Source organism: Parasteatoda tepidariorum, chromosome 9 (genome assembly GCF_982258835.1).
Source record: "Parasteatoda tepidariorum strain Cologne lab strain chromosome 9, Ptep-v5.0, whole genome shotgun sequence".
NCBI classification, from domain to species: Eukaryota; Metazoa; Arthropoda; class Arachnida; order Araneae; family Theridiidae; genus Parasteatoda; species Parasteatoda tepidariorum.
In genome coordinates this window covers 11,516,525-11,541,429 of record NC_141763.1, presented here as the reverse complement: position 1 = coordinate 11,541,429, position 24,905 = coordinate 11,516,525, and the positions used below count along the sequence as shown (strand labels likewise).

The 24,905-nt window shown below is 27.7% G+C and overlaps 1 protein-coding gene across 12 annotated transcripts in view; it reads left to right on the top strand.

Annotated features, from left to right (window-relative positions):
• LOC107452250 (histone-lysine N-methyltransferase 2C) overlaps positions 1–24,905 on the top strand; it is a 164,250-nt gene that overhangs the window by 131,682 nt on the left and 7,663 nt on the right. For all 12 annotated transcript variants that reach the window (XM_071187064.2, XM_087150867.1, XM_043052938.3 and 9 more), the window contains 13 exons: positions 1,208–1,294; positions 4,159–4,404; positions 5,343–5,444; positions 6,799–6,908; positions 6,986–7,229; positions 8,043–8,155; positions 10,936–11,050; positions 12,800–12,962; positions 16,210–16,346; positions 18,584–18,714; positions 19,538–19,718; positions 22,021–22,137; positions 24,579–24,761. In XM_071187064.2, coding sequence (XP_071043165.2) covers positions 1,208–1,294; positions 4,159–4,404; positions 5,343–5,444; positions 6,799–6,908; positions 6,986–7,229; positions 8,043–8,155; positions 10,936–11,050; positions 12,800–12,962; positions 16,210–16,346; positions 18,584–18,714; positions 19,538–19,718; positions 22,021–22,137; positions 24,579–24,761 — 1,929 coding nt within the window. The remainder of the gene's footprint in view (positions 1–1,207; positions 1,295–4,158; positions 4,405–5,342; positions 5,445–6,798; positions 6,909–6,985; positions 7,230–8,042; positions 8,156–10,935; positions 11,051–12,799; positions 12,963–16,209; positions 16,347–18,583; positions 18,715–19,537; positions 19,719–22,020; positions 22,138–24,578; positions 24,762–24,905) is intronic.

The following is a 24,905-nucleotide window of genomic DNA, read 5'->3' as shown; positions in this document are numbered from 1 at the left end:
TCTAAGCAGTTCTCGCTAGAAATGATGTTCTTTCTTTGATTTTTTTTTCTTTAAAGAACATCATGTTTTACACTTATTTAAGTTTCTCTTTTCTAAAGAATCCTATTTGCATAATTTAGTCCTCGATCTTTATTTTGGAGTTACTGCGCAGATTTTGAAACTTTTAATTTATGTACGAATTTTTATTTATTATCATTTAATTTGTTTACGAATTTTAATTTTAGTAATGATTTACAAAGTTCGAATAAAGTAATAATTAGTGCTTTTTTCTGCCAACGAAATGGAAGAAAGTGCCTATAATATTAGAATAAAAAAATATTACTTTTACAATTAAAATTTTTTATTCATTTTTGTTCTATACTTTCTTCTGTAAACACAACGTTTCTGTTACTTTAAATTAGTAATTGTTGCACTTAAAAGTATCTTTAAAAAAAATATTAATGCTAGGGAAGTTTGTTGCAGAAGGCTTGAAAAAATTCTGCCATAGGGTGCTGGAGCATGGACTCCTTTTCCAGAAAACTTACATTGCAGCTTTATCAAAACAAAAGGAGAGAGAGAACTCGATTAGCTCTCAGCCTTTGAACATCGAGATTCAGCATCATCGACCAATTTAGCCAGAATAAATTATCTTACTGAGCATCTTGTATAAATTATCTTACAAGTAGGTGAAGAATTGAGTAGTTACTGGCGTTTCTTGTTCAGAAAACATTGTCTCCAGAGCGTTTGTTACCAATCCCAATAAATGTCCGACATCAAACTTTTACCATGTCATCCTGTGACTTAACTAGAGATAAACAACAAACATAGATTTGGCTGATTTGAGGAATTATCGATTATATTTCCAACAAATATAAGTTTAACTAAGTTATAAATTTTTTACAAAAAACAGTTTAAAATTGACGAATTTTGTTTTCTTTCTCTATCTTATTTAAATGTGTATAAAATTTTTAAAATATGCACTAAAATTTTATTCAAAATGATAACAGTAAAAATTATATTGATTCATATTAAGCAAATGAATTTAATTTTTTATTCAGAAGTGTTTAGGTGGAACAATTATGCAAAAATTATTAAGTGTAGTTAGAAATAGTTTTGTTTGTATGATATATAATTGCATAATTGCTGTGATACTTTTGTGGCACATAAGACACTAGTTTTTAGAAGTTTTACTCGTTAATTCTGATTGTTGTGTTATATTTTAATAAAGGAAGAAGATGAAGTCATCTTTTGCAGTACAAACTGCTATATGCAGTTTGCATTGACTCACCGATCAACTGCAGTACTTGAAGAAAAAGTAAGTAATAGTGATAATTTTAAGCATGTATTAATTACTGTTTTGAATTTTTGAAGAAAAAAAATTGAAAATAATTCTATTTATAGTTAAAAAAATTTCTGTAAGTGCTATATTTTTGATAGTTACTTTTTTCTGTGATAAAGATAATTATCGTTTATATTATTTTTAAACATTCTTTGAATATTTGAATAAATTTTTTATCACAATTACTTTTTGAAATTCCAAATATAATTAAAATAGTTTAATAGTTATACAACTAAACTTGATTTCTGTGCTTGACATTATTTATATTTATTTAAAATTCCAAGAGCATAAATAAAAAATTTTCATAGCAAAATATTCAAGGAATTTTATTATAGGTATTAGAAAAAATAGTTGAAAAAAAAGTTCTCCTGAATTTGGAAAAAGATGTGTAATAAATGCCTTATATTAGGGAAGCATTAAATATATGTTCTTTTATTAATGTTAACTGTATTTATTAACAATAAAACGAATTATGTTTTGCCATTGCTTAAATGGATGATTGCTAAAAACAACTTAATTATCAACTTTCTCTAATTATTTTTTATTTACAACATTTTTTCCTCTTATTGAAGGGCTAATAATTAATAATAAGTTCAGAGTTTTAATAGAATTTTATTTGTAAGAGTAAATTAATTCTTATGTTGTAACATTATGATAAATCAAAGGGAAGTTTTTTTTTATTATTTATAGATGTTTCCAAAAATGAGTAATATGTGACTAACATGCCATTGAAGGGATTTAATGCTAGTAAATTATGTATATTTAAGTCAATTTTTATTCACAAGAATAAATTGTGAAAGTATTAAATTATTTTCAATCAATAAAGTTTACAGGGTTCATTCTTAATATTGATAATTTAAGTTGTCTTTTTTTACATTCTATGTGACTTTTGATTCATTGATTTTCATTATTTAAGAGTTCGTAGTTCCCCATATATTCCTAATAAAAAATGATTTTTCCTGACATTTCTAATCTTCGTGAGTGTTTATAACATTTCATTTTCTTCACATACAAATGTGGTTATTAAAATAATTGATTTCAATGCTCATCCAAATCAAATTTCAATGTTCATCCATTTTGCTATGGTGTATATTAACTAACTGATACTTGTTTTTTAATTCAATATTGCAAAAGACATTTTTTATATATCAGTCTATTATGAGTTATTCAGTGCTTTATATTCTAAACAGTGCAATTCAGAAATTACAAATTGTATAATTTATTATTCTTAGGATTTATAAAATTCGGTATAGCACACGAGTCTTTTTCTAGCTTCTATTTTATCTTTTTTAAAAGTAGTCTGATGTATGTGTACTGTTCCAAAAATTGCCCTGATATATTTTTTTTTTTTTTTTTTTTTTTGGCCACTACACAACTTGCATTAACTCAAATGTTTGTCAATAGATAATAAATTGCAATGTTTTTTAGCATAGATACTCTAAATACATTAAAGATAATGTATAAAAAGCAATGCTAAATGTATTTTAATGTGAAGTTCAGTATATAATTAGCGTAATTTATATGAATTGGAAGAAAAAAAAGATTTTTAATTTTATTTAAATGAAGTTTGTCATTGCATTTAAGTTTTGAATCATGCGTTACACTATTGATGTATGTCATGTTTATAATCACAATGTATGCTTAACGTAACATGCATATTATTTGTTATATTGTGAAATTGGCAAAGTAATGGGATACCTAAAACTGATGTAGTGTGGGTATCTAGATCCTGATTGTTTGTTGAAATGTGCATTTGATTACATTAGCAACTGTTCTTTCCGTTCTATTTTGAGTTAGCCAAGCCCGCCGAGTATCAATTCTCTTAGTGACGCATCCAAAATTCTTTCTGAAAGATTTCAATTCTTTCACTACATATATTTACAGAGAGACTTCACACAAAGACAGTCACATAGCCATGTGGAACATAGACAAACTAATTATTCATCGAAGTTACCAGGTGCACAAAACAAAAATGTATCACATAATTACAATAATATATATAAACAAATAATAAATCAGTTAAATTAAAGAAATAGATGAGGAAGAATTATGTTTAAATTAATTCAATGTGTGATATGACTCGGTATTTAATTAACTTAATGTTAATTGTCATTCTAACTTATGAAGAGAAACTTAACTCATCTTTAATACGCCATTTTGGTGATAAATATTAGCTGGCGCTGACATCATAGGTCACATGTGTGGGTATGGAAGGTCTTCTTCTTGAAGTGCAAATTCTCAATTGCCACTAATTACCACAAACTTTTGATATGCGTTATACAGCTGCTCCTATCTCTAAAAGCAAGGTTGTTGGACTTGATAAAAAACACCTTCTTTTCTGTCCCTAAGTTGTTTAGACTATTCAAAAGCAAACATTCTACTCACTGTATCTTTTCAATGACATTTCACGTCAGTTTTGCCTAGCCAGAATCAAAACTTGATGTTTATTTATTGCAATTTTTTGCAACAAGGTGATCTTAAAACTTGAATTTTATGAATCAGGGAAATGGTAGGGTAATGGTAATTTTAAAAATAAAATTTTTTATATTCTGATAGTATTTTGTAATACTTTTTTTTATTTAAGAGTTAGGCATAAATGAAAAATTTATCTTTGGAATTTATGCCATCAGTTACAAAAATAACGGACATTTTATGAAGAAAAAAATAAGTCAGGAAAAAAAAAATTCAGATTTTTATTTTATTTTATTTATTTTGTAATTGTTTGTGGCCAGTCTGCATTGTGGTTGCCTTCTCACATTGATTTCTTGAAATGCATCTTAGCACAGGCCTTGCATATAATTTGGAATGAACTCATTTTATGTTATTTGTTGGTATTTCAGGAAGCAGCTACCGTTGTAGATCACATTGGTGAGACAACTTATGAGAAGAGCAATGAAGATTCCTTGAGTTCTTTCATGGATGAGAAGGACATCTTGAGGACCCTGAATGAGACTCCTGACATCTCGAAGCTGGAAGCAATGGACATCGATGAGAACGAATCCAGTCTCATGATGCTTGGCAAGTCAGAGAAATCATTGGACAATCCTTACAATCTGGATTTTGCTTTGGAAAGGAATGAGGCAATTGTAAGTCTTAATTTGTTATTACTTTTTCAGGATGCGTAGCCTTTTTAAAAAGTGCTTATTTTTGATTTATGTTTTTTAAAAGCCCTCAAAGGTGCTTTTTTTATTCGTGGTTTGTAAAAAGTGCTTAATTTATCTTTTAAAAAGGGACTTTTCTTTGTGGTGTTAATAGTCGTTCTAAATTACAAAAAAAATACATTATTTTTGCAATTTTCTCCGCAATATTTTAGTCATTTTATCATGATTATGTGAAGTTTTTGAAAATGTTTTTGAATTTAATTGATTTTATGTTTATAAATTAAGAACTTTAAATAATAGAAAAAATAATTTTTAATACTGTACAGATCGTAATTATGATTTTTTTTTCTTTGGAAAGTAATTAAAAATATTTTTTGAGTGCTTAAAAGGTTTTTATTTTTTGTTGAAAATTCTGACTATGCACCATGTTTTTTTTATCATTGCAATTTTAAGCACAATAGAGGATTGGCAGGAACCATGATATTTGCTTAAAAAAAAGTTTTTTTTATTTTTATCTATGACAGGATAGATCATATTTGCTAGTTAGATTTCAAATGAAGAATAAATTAGTTAAGGTCAGGAAGCATAGAAAAAAAATCAATTGTTCTAAATTACTCAGGGTAGAACAGGTCTTTCTTGACATCATTATTATAAAGTATGACATATTTTAAAAGTTTTTAAGTACTTGCATTCAAAATTAAGTTTCAGTCATTCTTATCCACATATTTTTTCTTCTGATATATGATAATTAGCTTATTTAAAATATCAAATAATTATTTAGTTGTTATGTCTCTGTATATAAAATCTTCTATGTCATTTAAATCAAAATTAAAAATAAATCAATTGATCTTGTTTCTAAAAAAAAAATCAAGGGATTCAAATAAAATGAGTTACACTGATATAAGTTTCTTTTTATACTAAAGGATACTATGTATAGAAAATGGAGGAGTATAAAATATAGGTATTTTTCCTCTGATGGATTAGCTAGCATCAAACCCAGGAAAAGAGAAGATTCTTCTGAGAAGGTAACTTTGATAATTTGATTTTATATTTAAAATATTAGGATTTTACTTTACTTTTTTTTAACTCAATATTAAACTGTATTAGCAGCAAAGCCTCTCATTTATATTTCAATCTAACTGTTTTGATAATTGCTGTTTTCATACATTCTAAGAGAATAATTATATTGAAAGTCGGAAACTATCTTTATGTGCTTTAGTTTATTCATTAACAAAATGAAGCGTTTTACTTTCAAGTCTGAAAAAAGGACACAAGTTTTTTTCAAGCAAATTTTATAACTCAATTTGTTGAATTATTTTTTTAATTCTCCCATTTTGTTGTTGAATTATGTTTTTGGATGACAAATTGTTCTACAACACTAGTTTAAGCAAAATTTGGAATCCAAATATATGGTTTTAAAAATATTCTTTTGTTGAAAAATGTATTTGTGTAATTAACTTTTTTCGCAACATTTTTAAAAAAAAATTTCACTTGCTCCAAAATTTAAACTTAATTATTAATTAAATGATTAATGCAAAATGATGTAGACAAATGCAAAAAAATTCTTTCGTTAAAGTAGCATCCTTTTTTCCATTGAATTTTAAATTTTTGACCCTTAAAATATTGGGAGTTGTCACAATCTGTAAAATACTGTCATAAGAGTGGTCGAAAGACAATGTTAATTTTACCTATTTTGCTATTTTTCTGTAACTATTTATACAAATAAAAAAATATTGCATATTATAAAACTCATTTATCCCAATTTTTTTTCCTCACAAAACTTAATTTTTTCAGTTTATTCATTTTTAGCATTTAATTTAATAAAAATTAAGGAAAAAAGTTTCAAATTTTGAGGTAGTAAATTAATAATGAGATTTCTATATAATAGTTTCTAAGTGTTAAAATATAAAAGAAGGTCGCATTTCTTGAGGATTGATAATTCTCCAAATTATAGAGATTTTTTTTTGATTTCATAACTTAAAATATTGTTTGCATTATACAATTAGTATGTTTAAGTTTAACCCATCGAACCATTAAGATAGCATTACATGCAAGTCAAGTCATCAATTTGTAAGTTAATTCAGGTGTTCAATTTTTTATATTACTCTCTGTACATGCTTGTTGCATACATTATGGTTAAGTTGGTATTTGAATTTTATTATGCTACAATTCGTAACTGGCAGCCCCTTATTAGCATACAATTATTATTGTATTTTTCCCCTGTGAAGTATTATTTTAATGTGCTTATTAATATAGAAAAAATAGTTTCATTAAGACTGCTAGTTATGAAATTCTTATTAAATGTGAAGCATTGCTTTTTTAGAATTGGATAAGTATCTTTTTGTATAAAATTCATTCACACATGTAAATATTTGTTAGGCTGGACGGCCATTTTACCATACAATCAAACCTAGTCAAATGCCCAAAGATGAGAGGAAGTGCATATTTTGTCATGGTGTTGGAGACGGTGATACCAATGGTGCAGCCAGGTAGTTTTTTTTTTTATTTGAATTTATTTGCGCAATAATATATTTCCAGCAGTTGTAGTTAATGATTTACTTTCTAGGTTACTTAATGTTGACGTGAACAAGTGGGTCCATCTGAACTGTGCTCTGTGGTCGTACGAAGTTTACGAAACCGTGAATGGGGCTTTGATGAATGTTGAAACCGCCTACAAGAGATCGAGGCACAACAATTGTACCTGTTGCCATAAACACGGAGCATCCGTTCGATGTTTCAAGACCAGGTGTCTGAACATATACCATTTTCCTTGTGCCAGAAAAGAACAATGCTCTTTTTACAAAGATAAGGTAAAGTTATTTTATTATTCTTAAGTTGAAGTATTTCCCCATGGCAGAATCGCGGCGACATTGTCGCAGAACGTTACAGAGTATTTGCAGAAAGAGTTTTCTTTTGAAAAAAAAAATTTACTATTCTTTTCTACAGAAATTTGCGCTTAATATTTGAATCATGCGTTTAGATAATCACTTTCTATTTATGGCAACAGTTTTGTAATGTTTCTATTGTATTTTTGGCAGTTATTGATATCGATTTTCACATGGATTTTAAATATCCCGATATATTTCAAACAATGTGGAAAATTCGAATCGTCTCTTTGAGTATTTACTTTTCGCTATTAATTTCTCCATAGTTTTTAAATCCGATATTTTTGATGCTATATTACTTATCACAACAACCTAATCTCGAGACGAAACGTGTATTCAAGAAGCCCAATTCGCGTAATTTTGTTATTTTTTTTTTTTTTTTTTGTAATTACTGCTACGGATTTTGTGATTTGTAATTATATATTTATAATCATTTACAAAATGAGAAGAAGGAAATAATATTTGTGTCGCCCTCAAAATGTGAGAATATGACCCATGATATTAAAATAAAAAATTATATAGTTTTTATGAAAAAAAAATATATAGTTTTTTTTGTAAATACAGCGCTTTTGTTATTTTTAGTTAGTAACGTATATGTTTATTATTAAAAGTATCTTGCAGAAAGATATTAGGGCTAGAGTGTTTTGTTGCAGATAGCTCGAAAATACTGCTACAGGAAGGTATTGTAGTCATTTATAATTTTTATTGTTGCAAGTTTTAATAAAATTTTTTTTGTAGACAATGCTGTGCCCTCATCATGCTCATCGTGGTAATATTGAGAACAAATTGGATTCCCTCGCCGTGTTCCGAAGAGTGTATATAAATAGAGAGGAACATAAACAGATTGCTAGGTAAATCATTTAATTGATTGCAATGATGGCATGGCATTATTCATTGCAATTTTTTTATGAATTTATAAGTTTGGCATTGAATCTTGTTATTTTAACTTTCATCATAATGGTGGGAGATAATGTTGTTCTGTGTTTTTTCAATATATAAAGAATTAGGTTCTGGATATTAGGCAATCTTTCAATTTAAAGAATATTAAAACATACTTCATAATACAATGCAATTCTGTGGTTCTTGAAAATTGTGACTAAAAGTGGATTAATTCCTTCATATTTATCTTTATTGGCATTTTATTCATGAAATACAAACTAATTTTAATTATTATCTTTATTTTTTTTTTAAAAATTTATAAACACAAGTTAAGATTTATAATTATTTTTGGACATAAAAGTTTAAATAAATTATGTTTTCAAAAACTTTTAAGGACATCATTTTTCATTTTATAGTCAGAGTTATTTATTTATTATTATTTTTTTTAAGGAATTATTAGATCAATCCTATCAGATATCAATAATAGATCAAATTTTTTTTTTTTCTGAAAGTTAATTGCATTCACACCTTTTAAGAGATATCGGTCCCCTTTTGTGGTTTTTTACGTTAAAATGTGTGGTCTTGTCTTCACAGTTATCATGCTATATGTTATTCATTTAAAATGACAGCCCTAGACCAGCATATTATTTTCAATGTATTTATCACCTATGAAATATTATTTTAAAGCATATTTTTTATTTTATATATATTAATAAAAAGGAAAAAAGTTGCGTTATTACCATTTTTTCTTGTTAGTTAACAGTTTCATGTTGAATTAAAACATGGCTTTGTTGAAATTAGTCCAGCATTTTTTTAGCTTAGCTTTGTGTTAATGTTTGTAATATTTTTGTGCTCTCACAATGTAATGACCTCTCATTATAATGTTTGCTTTTGTCTGGACCACGACTATAAATGTCATTAAATCGCGTGCCCATTGTTTATGGGCACGTTATTAATGTTGACCTTTCAATGTTTTTTTTTTTTGACATTGACCTTCCACATATATGTTAAGAGTCGTATGTTCTATTATTCTGAAAAATATTGTTATGTATATTAAATAAAAGGCAGATAACAAAAAAAGTTTTGCATGAATTCAGAAAATTTTCATAGTATTGACTTTGTCCACCTATTATTGTTCAAATTATAATTAACAGCAGTGATGCCTTATTACGTATGCTAATATGTTATTTTATGATTCTCCAAAACGCATAAGTGCTCAATATATCATTCATACTAGAATTGGTTACATATAACAATATTAAAATCATTGTCTTAATATCTGTGTAAAATTGTTTGCATAAAAATTCATTTCCACATTTAGGTGAATAAAATTTTTAACATGTTGCAAAACTGTTCTTACAGTAGTTTACATAACAATTGTACAAAGTTGTTAGCATATTGTTGTAAGCATTCAGTAATCTAAATTCTTAACATTGGGAAAAATATCTGTAGCACCTATATTTTAACAGGGTCATCATGGGATAGTAAAACCTGGAATTGTCAGGGAATTTGATTTTTGAGAAGAAAAAAAGTCAAGGAAATGGTGGCCAAAAGCTTTAAAAATCTTGCAACAAACCTGAAAATAACCAATTTCAAAATTAACTGTAAAAATAAGTAGCCACTAATGTTTAAAGTAAATAAATCTGACATCTACTATTTATTATTTATTTTAAAAATTTTCTGCATTGTTAAAATTTTTCGATTTGTTAAACCAAGATAATTTTGAAATACACTTTTTGTTTAAAATCTTCTTAAATTTTAATTGATAAATAACTATTCCTAAATAAACATATTTACAATTCAGTACTACTATGTTTTCAAAACTAATCTTTTTGTAAAAATTAATTATTTTTTTTACAAGTAACAAATTTTACAGGTGAGCTATATGATTGTTTTCTGGTGTGACTCTGTTAATGAACTTAATTTTTTTCTGATTTTGTACAAAACTTTGTTTTTATCTATAGCTCACATTTGTGTATTATGTCATCTAAATGTTAAACCTTTACTTGGTGAAATTTTAATATAGTATTCAACATATTTTCTATCAAAAAGATTCATTGCTTATGAAATATAAAAATATTATCTTAACTCTTTGGCGACCAATAAAGAAGATTTCCCCTCTTTGTAAACTATCAGTACACGACTGATGAGGGAGATTTTCTCATTTGGCAATAGTTACATACCTGACAACTTTTAATCCTTTCGAGGATTTTTCCTAGTCATAGTAAAATGAAATGTAAATTACAATTTTAGGCAGAAGCATGCATTGTATTTTGAGAAGGCTTCTGCGGACTACCACAACAGTATTCCATATTAATATATATACTTAATTTTTTTAAAAGTAGTGGTGATCAAAAAGATTATAAATTAAGTTTATAAATGCAAGGAATATATAGAAAGCATACATTTTACTACCACTTTAAATATAGAAATAAAATTTTACGCCAAATGCGTAAAAGTTGGCAAGTTTGTAGTTAGTTTTAGCTGTTAAAAAATATGTACAGTAGTTAGCTTAAACTGAAAGCAATTTGCTCATTTTTCAAAGTTTTAAAGATGAAATATTAAATGCATAGCAAAAATGTCATTTGGAAATATGTTGAAATTTTTCTGGAAAAGTAAAATTTCAGAAGGAACTCTGTTTTTAATATTTTTTTACTTAATGTTTGAGCATTTAGCAATGTATAAAGTTTTAAGTAAATTTCATCATTAATAACTTTATTGTATAAATAACTTATTTTATGAATTATTTCAGCATTATGCAAGATGACAAATACTTAATGCGCGTTGGAAGTCTGATTTTCTTAAATATTGGTCAACTACTACCTTCACAGTTGCAATCCTTTCACAACAATACTTGCATTTTCCCCGTAAGTATTACCCAAGTTTTATTATATGTTTCTCCTGAATCTGTAATAATAAATTTTTAAGCGAAACTTTAGTTTTAATTTTGAAAATTCATGTCAACATCATGTTGGTTTGTGTAAATTATATTTTGTTATTGTATTTGAATAGTATTTGTTATATTTTGTGTATTTAGATTTCTTTCATTTCAACTCGTTATAAATCATACAAACGTCCTCCTTGATGTTAATAAAAGAAAATTTCTCCATTATTTATACTTATTCTAAAAAAGTTTGGACGAAAGTTTTGATTAGGATTTTTTTAATTAGAAAACTATAAAATGTTTCAAACTGAAAATGTTCTGTTCTTTTTAATGATAGTTTCTCAAAACTTGAGTATGTGGTGTACAAACTAAGCAAAAACTTCTATTTCTACAAGTTCAAAACAAAATTCTTAACAAATTTTTTTTTTCTTTCTTTAATTGTGTTTTAAAAACTTGCTTTATTAAAAAAAATGGCACAATTATCTACTTGTTATTAACTACTTGTTGGAAATGAGCTCGTGAAATACCATATTAATTGGTTCTGTAGCTCCATAAATGCTGTCACCCAGTTTGAAATGTGCAGCTTTGTGATATCTTTAATTTTATGTAGATGTTTATTGTTTAAAAGTGTAAATCTTCGAAAATACCTTAACACATTCAGGATCGTGATCACGTATCGGGAGCCTACAGCATATGATAGGTAATATCCTTTTTGGGAATTTGAATTTGGAACATTTTATTAAAATTTTTAGAAGTTCATTGTAATTTTGAATAATATGTCGCAAAGTGTTGACCTTCAATATGAGCTTTCGGTTCTAAGTTTTTTTATTTTATTTATTTAAATTTGATCCTGGGTGTTTGAACATAGTAGTAAAGAACTGCACCTGTTTGACTCTTTTGAGAGGGTTGGGTATGTGACATACTGCATGCTGGGTTTTTTCCTTTAGATTTATACTGCACGCTGGTTATATGCATTTAGATTTATCATTGGCAGTTTGAGATTTAAATATTGGTATGCAAGTCTATAAAAGCCATATTTTTTTCAATTGAGTAAGGGAAAGATGTAAGATGAGAGATATAATTGGAGTAAGGATTTTATATAACCTTTGAATTGAAATTTGTCTTCGCTTTGAGCCTATAGGCCTAGGGAAGTGCTTCCTTTTGATAATCCTGAGCAGGTTTGAATATTTTTTGTTTTATAAACCTATGTTAGTCTCAGCCGATCACTTGGTCTAGTGGTTACTGTACTGGACTACGGGGCCAGCAATTGTGGGTTTGAATCCCACCGTAGGCATGGATGTAACTTACTCTCTCTATGTCTGTGTTCTATGTCTTTTCTTTTGTGTGAATGTAACCCACCCTATAAACGGGTTTGTGGTTGTATGACGTGAGCAACGCTACTCCACTGCCGCAGCTTAGCCACAGGTGCCCACTGGGTAAGAATAAGAGAGTAGCAATTCTGGCATTTCTGAAACCAATGGGAAATGTGCCCGCCATTGAAAAAAAAAAAAACTTATGTTAGTCTGAAGAAAGAAATCTCTTTTTACCCTATAATTTTTGCATAAGGAAAGTGAGTAACTTCTGAAACAAGTAGCTGTAGCAACTTTTTTTCCTAAGTGTCAATTAGATTTTTTTTTTATTTATATAAATCTTTGTATCGAAGTTTTAATTTTTTAAGAAATACTTGATTTCGAATCAAAATAATAGATGTCTCATGCATTCTTAATTGTAGGTTGGTTATAAAGTGATACGAATGTATTGGAGTATGAGGAAATTAGGTAGGAGGAGCCAGTACACGTGTCTTATAAACGATGTCAACGGTAAACCAGAATTTAATATTAGTGTGAAAGAAACAGATCAAAAAGAAATTTTTTTGAAAGATGTCAGCTCTAAAGGTTTGATTGTTTTCATATCTCTTATGTACCATAAAGTGTATAAAACTGATATTTTAGGGTTTATCAATACATTCTCATATAACACGGTGCATAGTGTTTTTAAAAAGTGCTTAAAGGTGCTTATTTTTTAAAAGCCTTTAAAGGTGCTTTTTTCATTGGGAGATTTTAAAAAGTGCTTAATTTTCCCTTTTTAAAAATGAAATTTTTTCCTTTACTATGTCCATTTTCCATTCTTTACCATGTATTATGCAAAGTATGCTTTTCGCATTGTTCTATTCATCGTTTTCACAATCCTTTCAACCACAATCTATTTTGGCGTCCAGTCAGCCAATAGCGTATGAAAGCGTCAATCATTTTACATGTTTGATGAAATACTTGGGAGTTCATATGTGCATCTACTGAGCTGGGTTCGGTGAGATTCTTGCACTCGCATGTGCAACTCTGCTGCATTTTGCAATATATTATCAATATCAGACTTCATTTTCCACCCACTTGTATCGAACCGTAAAATCTCTCGATCTTTATATAATGGCTAATATAATCAAGTAAACAGTTCTTTGTCAGAAACAAGTTATTTTATCAACATCATGTAAACTCTGAAAATTATTTTTTTTTGTTCATGTATATGGCGCTTAAAAATGTTTTTTTAGTGCTTAAAAGGTGCTTATTTTTTGTTAAATGATTTGGCTATGCACCCTGTCTAATCATTAATAAATATAGATATCTTTCGCTTAAAATTAATATAAGTTTTAACAGAATTAGAGCAGTGATGGCTCTGTGTTTAAGGCATTGATCTGTCATCGTGAAGAACTGAGGTGTGATACCCAGTGGCGTCTTGAAGCCCATCAACTTCAAACCAAGGTATACCAGCTACATAGCTGCCAACTCTACTGGATTTTGCCAGTTTCTCCTGGTCTACTGGTATAATAAAAATTCTCCTGGTTTTTGTACATTTTACAAAATTTCCTAAAATTGAGAAAGTTTCCTAAGAAACATCCCTATCGGAATAGAATTTTTACGTAATATAGCAAGTCTCATTTATAGTAATCAATCTAAAACTTTTTGTATCTTTTTTTTTTGTTCAAAAATTTTCAGTTATTTTTATCCGGAACTCTCTTTTTGTATTAATCAAAAATCTTTCAACTATCATCAATGAATTACTTGTCTATTACTATTTAAAATTATAAATTAGCACAAAAAAAACATTTCAATTTCATTTATTGTCAATCATTAAGGGAAAATATTGTAGACTATTTATAGTCATTAGTGTGATAAAGTTTTTTGTATTTTTATGACAATAAAAATCTCTAAAATTACCTGTACGTAAAATATTTATTATATTATGAAACAGTTATCAAATAGTTCATATTATTTCGTAAAATCTAATGGATTTTTTCCCTATACATGTTGGCAGCTAGTCTGGGAAGTAAAGGCGGCCTGTGTGCAATGTTGACTACATTGCTACAATCATTACAGTTATGACATTGTGAAGCTTTAATTTGCTAGCTCCCTGGCTTTCTTTGAGCTGTTGCAGGAATGTTTTACTTTTCAACAGTATTTTGCCTGTGAATTATTTATTCGTCCCTTATTTTACTGTAGTTACATGTAATATTTATTTATTATTCAAAATTGAAGGTTTAAAACTAAAAGTGTTATTTCTTTAGTAAATTATAAAGCTTTACCTTACTACATTTTATTTTTTTGACATACATGTTTGGTCAACATTTTGCAATCATTAAATGGTAAATAGTTAAATTTACTTTCAAACTGTGTGCAAAACTGTGGCCCAATAAAGGTTACAATATGTTTGCTATAATGAAAAGATATTTTATGAAAATTTCTTCAAGTAGCAGTGAGAGTTGTTATTACTTCTATACGATCTTTGTGATATTTTAGATACAGTTTTGAAAATTTTGACATTAAAAAAAAAATTAAAATCTAAACATTAGATTAATTTTGATGTGACCTTTTATTGTTATTTGGTTCTGAAATAATGTCTTTTTTTTATGTTGCTTTCAAACATATCTTCTCAGAAATAGTACTTTTAAGACTTACATACAGGGTCGGCAAGTTTTTGACACATGACGGTTTTTACCGGTTTATACCATGGTTTTTACCGTCATGTCAAAAACCCATAGTTTTGATGAAACTGTATTTTAATTTGAGTTTAACTGCTTATAATTTAAAATTAATTCATTTTTCGGCAATAAAATTATAAAAAAAAGTTGTTAAAAGGTATTTAAGAACAGATTTTTGCATTTTCCCAACATGATTATATCAAATCATACTATTTGAAGTAAAATATTAGGATTCTAAACAAAATTTTCAAGCATCATTTTGTTTGGCATATTACATAACTGAAGAATATCAAGTCATTCCTGACTTAGAGTTTGTTAGTAGTTACAAGTTTTGAAAGTTTTGTTTAGCTTATTTCTAATATTTAAGAAATGTCAAATTTTAAATTCTTTTTTTAGTTCTTGAATTTATTAATACGTAGTTCCAAGTTTTTTTGTTTGTTTATTTCTAACAATTAAGAAGTGCAAAATTTTGAATCCTTTGCAAATCAAGCTATAATGATAAAAGTTAAGTATCACTATTTTCAATAAGTATGTTACAATATTTCTGTATGAATGTATATCCTTCTATAAGAATATATGTATATAGTTGCAAAATCAATAGCAATCATTTACAACATTCATTTATAAAGGCAATTAAGTGAAAATAATATATTGTCCTCTATATGCCATAAAGTAAGGAAAACAGTAGGTTTTTGACGGTTTTTACCACTGTCATGTCAAAAACCAGTTTTTGATGGCAAAAACCCAACCTTGCTTACATACTATATAAAACATTTTTAAGATATGTTATAAAGTATTTTTACGAAAATTTTGGAGCTAACAGATACTTAATAAAATTTGATTTTAAAATAAGCCTGGAACTCTGAAAAATTCATTTAAACTTGCTTATTATTTTCAAAAGCTTATCTTGTCCAAATACACTTTGAAACATCTTTCCTTGTTCTTCTTGTTTACATGAGTTACAGTTTAGACTTTTAAGAAAACATTCATAATGTTAAACTATGTAAAAATAATGAAACCCATTGTTCACAAACTTGTAAATAATTGTAATTATTATTATAATTGATTAGAAAAATTAATAATAATTGCTTTAAGGTTTATAACAAAAATTCATATAGTACTCTTATATTCTTTCTTAACTAAGTTACTTTTTTTTTCTGTGTAATCAGGTGTTTGGCAAAAAGTGTTGTATCCTATAGAGAAAATGCGAAAACAGGCAAAGACCATTAAAATGTTTCCCGATTTCATCACTGGTGATGATTTGTTTGGATTGACTGAACCTGCTGTCTTAAGAATAATTGAATCAGTAAATATGCTTTTATAATATTGTCTGTAACTTTTTATTTTTAAATGTGTGCCTTTATCAGCTTAATATTTGTTCATGTAATATGTATTGTGTTATGTAAATACTAGTTAATCACTCATCAAGGGATAAATTTTAATAATAAATTGTAATTCCTTCTGTTAATTAGTCATTTTTTAAGATACAGGGATTTACTTTTTGTTTTTAAATTTTAAAGTTATGTTATAAAATTTAATTTATTTTTATTGGTTATATAAAAATTATATTTGTAACATAGTACAGTAGGGAACCGATTATCCGGAACGATCGGGACCATCGCTATTCCGGATAACTGATTTCTCCGGTTTTCGGAATCGCTACAAAAAAACGTTTTTTTATTGTTAAACCCAACTAAAAAAAAAAAAAAATTGGAAATAATCTTAAAAAGAAGAAAAAACGATGAAGTAATACACTAATGATTATTTCCAAAATGATAGTAAGGTGAACATCTTTCAAAAAAGAAAGAAAAATCATAAAATCTTATGAGTAAAAAAAATTTTTTTTTTTTTTTTTAAAAAAATGGCGGGAAAATTTATCGAATTTCGTTCCGGTTTTTTGGTTTTCCGGTTTTCTGATTTCCGGATAACGGGTTCTGTACTGTATAATAATAAAAAAAACTGATTTACAAGAACAGGGCTGATTGTGCTCCGGAAAAAATCCGGATTTCTGGATTTTTCGTTAACCGTGATCCGGAGATCGAAGATTCATATGTTTAAAAAAATCGGTGATCACAAAACATTTCAAAGGTGGAACTTAAAATTGCAGTTTATTTTATTTGTTTATAAGAGAGCTACTTTATAAGCTTCTATTCAAGATTAATATTCATTTTTTATCAGTAAATAGTTATTATAATCATAAACTCAAGAAAGAAAGACATATTTGTAAATTTCAATTGCTTCTCCAGCTCATCATAGGTATGTGTAAAATTTTAAATATATTTTAAGTAAACTAGGAAATATTGAGAACAAGGAAAAAACCTTGTTTAAATTTTTTTTCTCTAATTTTTCGGTTTAAACTTTTTTATTTATTAATTTTTTTTTTTACTCAAGAAATTTTCCGGGATTTCGACTGGGGCTCACAATTACCCCTGCAAGAATCCACATCTCTAAATTGACTACTTGTCTGTGTTAACCAGTGTTTTACATTCATAAAAAGTTTGGTTATACTTGAAAATAATAGTAGAGGTTTTATTTTTTTAAAGTCTTTTATGCGGCTAATGAAAAAAAAAATGCTTTGTTTTAAGTTCTTTAGCAAGTTAAAAATGGAGATTATTTAGACTGAAGAGTTTATCAATATGTAGGTACATCGTGGTATTTTATATTCCATCCATTTATTATGTTACAATAGTAGTGATTTTAGTAAAAATGTAGTTTGACCCCACCCTTGGCATTCTATTGAAAGTCACTAATTTCACACGTTATTATGGACCAAGATTAACTGTTTCAAATCGAAATAAACTGAACAAAGTAGATAAACAATGTTTTAAATTAGAAAATTAATAAATAATTATTATCGTCTAGGGCAGGGGTGGCGAACCTTTATACACCAACGTGCCGTTTTCTCTAAAAAATTGCTTAATGAGGTCATAGACGTGCCGTCAAATAATATTGACTTCGTGATTATTGGGAAAATAATATTGAAAACTATCAACTCAAAACTCTTCATTTACATTGAAAAAAAAATACATTTTGCAATGTCTCAATTATACAAGTAATTCAACTTAAAGTAACATCAATGGGACTTTTGTTGTCGCAGATTAGATGACCAATAACTTATATTAGGTTGTAAGATGTTAGTTTAAACAGGACCGTTGATTGCTAGTTTTTGCTAGTTATTTATTGTTATCTTGTTTTTTACGGTTATTAATTGTTTTTTAGTATTAATTTTTTTATTAGTAATTGTTTAATATTTTGTTTGTTTTTTGTGAATTTTAATTTAATTGTTTCATAGCGTAATAACATTTGTGTAATAACAATTGTGATCGGTGGAGTGCCCAAAATATTGTGTCGCCTGCCATTGGTTCGCCATCCCTGGTCTAGGATGAGGTTAAACTACCATTCAACTGATATATTACATTCCTGTTTGAGCTGTTCCTCTCTAGATATTCAGAGAACTTCTTTCTGAAAATTGGTTGAGATGCCTGTATTGTAATTGCCACTTGTTATACATTTACTCTATTTTTATCTTTGTTTACTTTACAGCTACCTGGTGTGGAAACACTGAATGATTACAATTTCCGCTATGGACGCTCACCTTTTCTTGAGCTTCCTTTGGCTATCAACCCAACTGGCTGTGCTCGGTCAGAGCCTAAATTACGCACTCACTTTAAAAGGTATTTATCACGGTTCTTAATCTCTTTCAATGCATTGTTAACTTAAACATTTTATAAAATATAATATCTATTTCCTTTTTTTAAAAAATTTTAATAACATTTTATTGTTTAGTACTTTGAAAATTAGTTTAAACGCATTAACTGCAGTGGAAGAATGTTAGATAACTGACATAATAAATTTGCATTGGTGTGCAAGAAATGCAATTTTGTTTTTATTACAGGGTTGCCACAGGCGACTAAAATGTGACTATTTTTGGCCTGAAGCGACTGTGGCTACTTTTTTTTTACCTGAAAAGACTAAAAAGGCAACTATTTCAGGAAAATGAGACTTTTCTGTACTCCTAGCCATGTTTTTTTAAGCATAAATTGGGTTGCACAACCTGCCGGAGCTTCTAAATAAAGGAAAACAAATTCTTATGCGATCATTAATGTCTAAAATGCCAAGAATTTTAATTTCCACTTCATTTAATTAAGTGCATTTTAATTTTCTTTCTTTCTCTGATTTATAATTTTGTTATTTTTATGAATTGTTTTTTCCTTCTATCAACATTAGCTTTAATTTTTTACTGATTTCACCTTTTATCTGGGTGTGCATTTTTTGTTGTGTGCATTTTTTTTAATTGTAAAAAAAAATTCTTTTTATTAAAAAATAGATCATGGTTTATGACAGTTAAGTTAGTCAATAATATTTTAGTCATATTTTTTTATACATTTTTGTTTGTATGCAGGCAATTATTTTCGTAGTTTTTGGCAACTATTTTGGTGCTTTAGGCTACTACAAGCAACTGTTTTGCTCATTTTTTTCTCTTAATCCTTGTTGTAGGCCCCATACTCTCCTTCATTCAAGCACTACCACAAGAACATCATTTGTACATTCTGCATTTACTGGAATGGAAACTTCATCACCTTATGTCAAACAGTTTGTTCATTCCAAATCTTCACAGTACAGGAAGATGAAGATTGAATGGAGAAATAATGTGTACCTTGCACGCAGCCGTATACAGGTAAGTGGAATATACGAAACGTTTTTATACATGTGCCTAGCATTTTAAAAAAGTACTTAAAGGTGCTTTTTTCATTGGGAGTTTTTAAAAAGTACTTAATTTTTCCTTTTCGAAAATGAGATTTTTTTCTTTACCATGTCAATTTTCCTCACTTATTGTGCAAAAGCATGCTTTTCACATTGTTCTATTCAACGTTTTCACAATTCATTCGCAATCTATTTCGGCTTACCACCGATCCAAAGCGTATGAAAGTGCCAATCATTTTACATGTCTGGTGAAATACTTGGGAGTTCGCATGTGCATCTACTGAGTTGGGTTCGGTGAGATTATTGCACTCTTGTGTGCCACTCTGTATTTTGCAAGATATTCTAAATTTCAGGCTTCATTTCCCATCCTCTGTCATCGAACCGAAAAATCTCTCAATCATTTTATAGTGGCTAATATAATCAAAAAATGAGTTCTTTTGTCAGAAACTAGTTATATTATCATGGTCTTTGAAAATTATTTTGAATTTTGTTAGTATACAGTGCTTAAAAATATTTTTTCAGTGCTTAAAAAGTACTTAAAAGGTGCTTAATTTTCGTCTGTGCACTCTGTTATATTTAACGCATATCAGTAGTAATTGAATTGGGGGGAAATTGTTTTTATCCTTGATAATGTAATGGATTGAATGATTGGTTACAGCGTAACACTGATTAAGTTTATCTTTGATCAATCTGTATTTGTTTCAAAATGCAATTTTAAAGAAAAATGTGTTTTGATGAGTTATTTAATGAGCTTCATTCATTAAATGTTAACATGTATCTATATTTTAATACAAATGTAAGAATATCTTCCTTAACCTTTTGATGCAGATAGGACACCGGTGTTTCTTTTATATATTTTTTCTTACACTCTAATTACAAGCAAAAATATATTTTGGTATTTTTTAACTGTAAAAAACAGTCTTAACAGTTACCAAAAAAATTTGAAACACATTTGATCAGAATAATTTTTTAAAAAATATAAAAGTCTAAAAAAAATAGTGCGAAAAATTGTTTTTTTTTCATACATGTTCACAAATTTACCAATAATTGATGAATGAAATGACAAAAATACCAAAATTTTTTTTATTGCTTATAATAAAACTTCAAGCTATTTACAATGTACAAAAAAAAATTCATCTCTCTATCTACATTTTTAAAAAAGTTATGAATGATTTTAAATTGTTCTAATACAGAAACTTGCTCAGCAGTCTGACTTCAAAGTGCTTTTTCGCATAGATGATAATTTTGTGTCTTAATCTTAATTAAATCCCTAAGGAATTTTTTCTATTTAAGATAAAGCTTTGAAGTAAACTTTTTTATCTAGAGTATAATACTCTTATTTAAACTGTGCATGGAATAAGCATTTTATGAGGTATTAAAACTTTTACGGCATGTTATATATACCTAACAGGAGTTTTAACCCTTTTTTTTCTACTTTTTTACAAAATAATCTAAAATATTCTAATTCATATATCAACAAATGAATGCGCAAAATTGTTAAGATAAATATTGCAAGCACTATGAAAAAAACTTTCTTTGAAAATATGTTAAAATAAAAAAGCCTTAGGGATTTAAAAATTTAGAATTTTCTCGACTTTTTTTAAAATTTGAAAAAAGTTAAGCAGTTTAATCATTTTTTGAAGATAAATTATTGATTATAACTTAAATGAGCATGTAAAGCATCCTCAAAATGAATGATTATACCTTTATTTTAAAAAATTGTTGCAAAGGTACTGTGACCCCTTAAATGATAAATTCTGCTTCCTTTAGATCTAAATAACTGCAAACAAAAGTGCAAATTTGAAAAATTATTGTTTTGAAATAATCCTGTAGCATAGAAAAAGGCGCCAGTGTTTCATGCTGTATTTCATAGCTATAAATGATTAAAATGCTAATTATAATATTTTCACTGATCTTGACCTAAATTAATACAAAATTAAAATAAAAAAGTATGAAAATTATGTTTAATAAAAATTCTGCATCAAATGATTAAGTTACTTTTATATTTCTTATATTCATGTCAAACAAACTAACATAAATGTAGTGTATGAGACTAATGATTTGCTAATATTTTTTGGTTAACTTGTCAGTTTATAAGTAAATCTTGAGCTTATTTGGGTATATGTAGTTTTTTAATGTATTCTTCAAATCTAAATGTGACTTACAGGAAGTTTACAGAACTTAAAATAATAATCGTAGAGTATTAACTAAAATATTGCTAGTTTTAATTTTGAAGAAGAGTGATTTGTTTTGGTTAATCTTATCATTTGTTGTAGGGTCTTGGTTTGTATGCAGCTAAGGATTTAGAAAAGCACACTATGGTTATTGAATACATAGGGCACATTATTCGCAATGAAATATCAGACAGAAACGAGGCCAGATATGACGCTCAAGTAAGTATTATTATTTCTATATTTTGAATAGACTTTTTAATACCCTGAGAATAATAGAAAAAAAAACACTGTTTCTGGTTGTTTTATATGCAGAGTGTCTTAAATTTTAGTACGATTTTTAAAACTTAATAACGGAAAAAAGAAAAATTCTTGTAGTAAATTTATGTGAGAGGATATAAATTTTTTAATCCAAAGATTCTGCTCTTTGTGCATAAATGTTTCAACAGATGGTGTTGTAAATCGATTTTTTTTTAAATTTTTATTTAAATGAGCTGCTTCCCCTTTTTTGAGGGAAATGAGACGAGAATGGTTTGGAGAATTTCTTCTTGACAGGAAAAGATTCTGAAGTATTTCTTCTCACGCTAAGTTGAATGAGACTGATAGTTTAAAAGTTATAGGTTTTTATGCACTAAAAGTACAATTTTGTGCTAGTATCTATTTACTCATTTGACATAGTCTAAACAAGAGATAAATTATTTTCTGTGTATTTTGAAAGAGACTATACATGAGTCAATAGAATATACAATTTAAAATTTTCAGTGGTTTTTCCCACATGTATTTATGTATACTTTATGCAGTTCGATTTTTTGCACTAGGGGCTGTCTGAACATTTAAGGTATATTTTCATTAATTTATTCATGCTGAATGAAACAAAACAGAAATCTATTAGGGCTTTGTGATAAAATAAGAAGCATCCATTTGTATTAGCACTTATTGATGCATTTATATTGCTCTGCAGACACTTGAAGCATTGTTTTCGGTATATTTTCATTAATTTATTCATGCTGAATGAAACAAAACAGAAATCTATTAGGGCTTTGTGATAAAATAAGAAGCATCCATTTGTATTAGCACTTATTGATGCATTTATATTGCTCTGCAGACACTTGAAGAATTGTTTTCAATGTGTTTCTTCTAACTTGATGGAACGAGACTAAACACAAAATGAAAGGGCAATTGTTTAAAAAGTTGCAATTGTTGCTTTTTGTTTGTTTAAAAGTACTATTTTTGAATTAAACTTATTATGAAGAAACTCTTATAACTTCAAAACTATTTGTCCTCAATTTTATCTAATTTAATTCAGCATGAAAAATTATGTCAGGAAATGTATTTTACATGTTAGATAGTCTCTAGATAGCAAAGTAAAAAACGTACAGGTCAAAAGTTGTACTTTTTGTGCATAAAATCACTTGCAATTTCTGAACTATTTGTTGAACTTAGTCTCATTTAATTCAACATTAAAAAAATATGTAGGAAACAGTACCTCACTTATTTAAATTGCACTCTCAGATGTTACAGGTATAAAATTGATTTTTTCTGCATGTAAATTCTCAGGGTTGGTTTAATTCAATATAGAATAAAAATATATACAGGGTATCTGCGCACCTGGAAAGTCATGAAAAATCATGGAAAGTCATGAATTTCGGTATTGAACAAAATTTGTCATGATTTTTACTATTTTTTTAAAAAAATCATGGAATGTCATGGATTTAGGTCTCCGAAAAACCTAATTTTTAAAATGGAATCTCCCTCCCCCCAATTTCATCATGTTCCGAATATCTGAATTTCTAACAAAATCACCACTCAGTCATATTTTATTTGAATATGAAATGATTTTATCACCTTCTTTAAAAATTATGGTGTTCTTTCAGAAAATTGAAGAAAAAATATCATTTCTAGAGCAAACTATCCTTTAAACTCTCTTCAGTGATTTAAGAATTTTTATTATTTTTTTTAATTTTATCCATTTAAAATTCTAGTTGAAGCAAACCAGTTATTGGCGAGTTTTTTTAATTCCGAAATGAACAGAAAAATCAGGAGTATTTCTTTCCTTTCTGATGAACAAGAAAAGTATGTTTAGAATACAATTCTGCAGAAAAATTTTTTTTTTTTTTTGCTTTTGTATTTTTTTTAGCTATTTTACTGTTTCAACTCTTTCCTTACTCTATTTTTTAAGTTTGAAATCTATAAATATGAAGATGAAGAGTATAATAGTTTTGGTTATGCCTATTTCGAATAATGTTATTATAATGCTTTTTTTAATTTATTGTTGCGTTTTTGTTGGATAAAATAGCAACTTCATTAAGTCATGAAAAATTCTTGGAATTAGTCATGGAAAATCATGAAAAGTCATGAATTTGAAAATCTAAAATGTAGCAGATACCCTGTATTTACTAATAACTTGTTATATAACTGTAAATAATATTAAAAATTAATTCTAAGCGGATTTCTTTACGCATTAGTTATTCTTTCACAATCTAGTCATTTTAAATGCTTTTGGCCGATATAGGTCTGTACTAAGTTTCAGTCTTCCTAGGGTGAAACATGCCAGAGTAGTTAAGATGTATCATTTACAAGAGCATAACAAAGCAAAAGGAAGAATTTTCTAAAGAAACGGAACTTCTTGTTTTGCTTTAATTACTGAACTCTTTTTATTTCAGAATCGAGGAGTGTACATGTTTAGGTTGGATGAAAACAGGGTAATTGATGCAACATTGAGTGGAGGTCTTGCGAGGTACATAAATCACTCTTGCAATCCAAACTGTGTGGCTGAAAATGTACAGATAGACAGAGAAAACAAAATTCTCATCATCACCAACAGGAGGATACCAAGAGGAGAAGAGGTAACTTATCTCATTAAAACAGTTGATTTTATTAATAAACATTTCTATCAATCAATACAATAAAAGAGGTTTACAGAATTTCTTCTCGTTAGAAAAACAGTAATTCTGAATACTATATCTTGAGATAAAGATTCTGTTTCACTG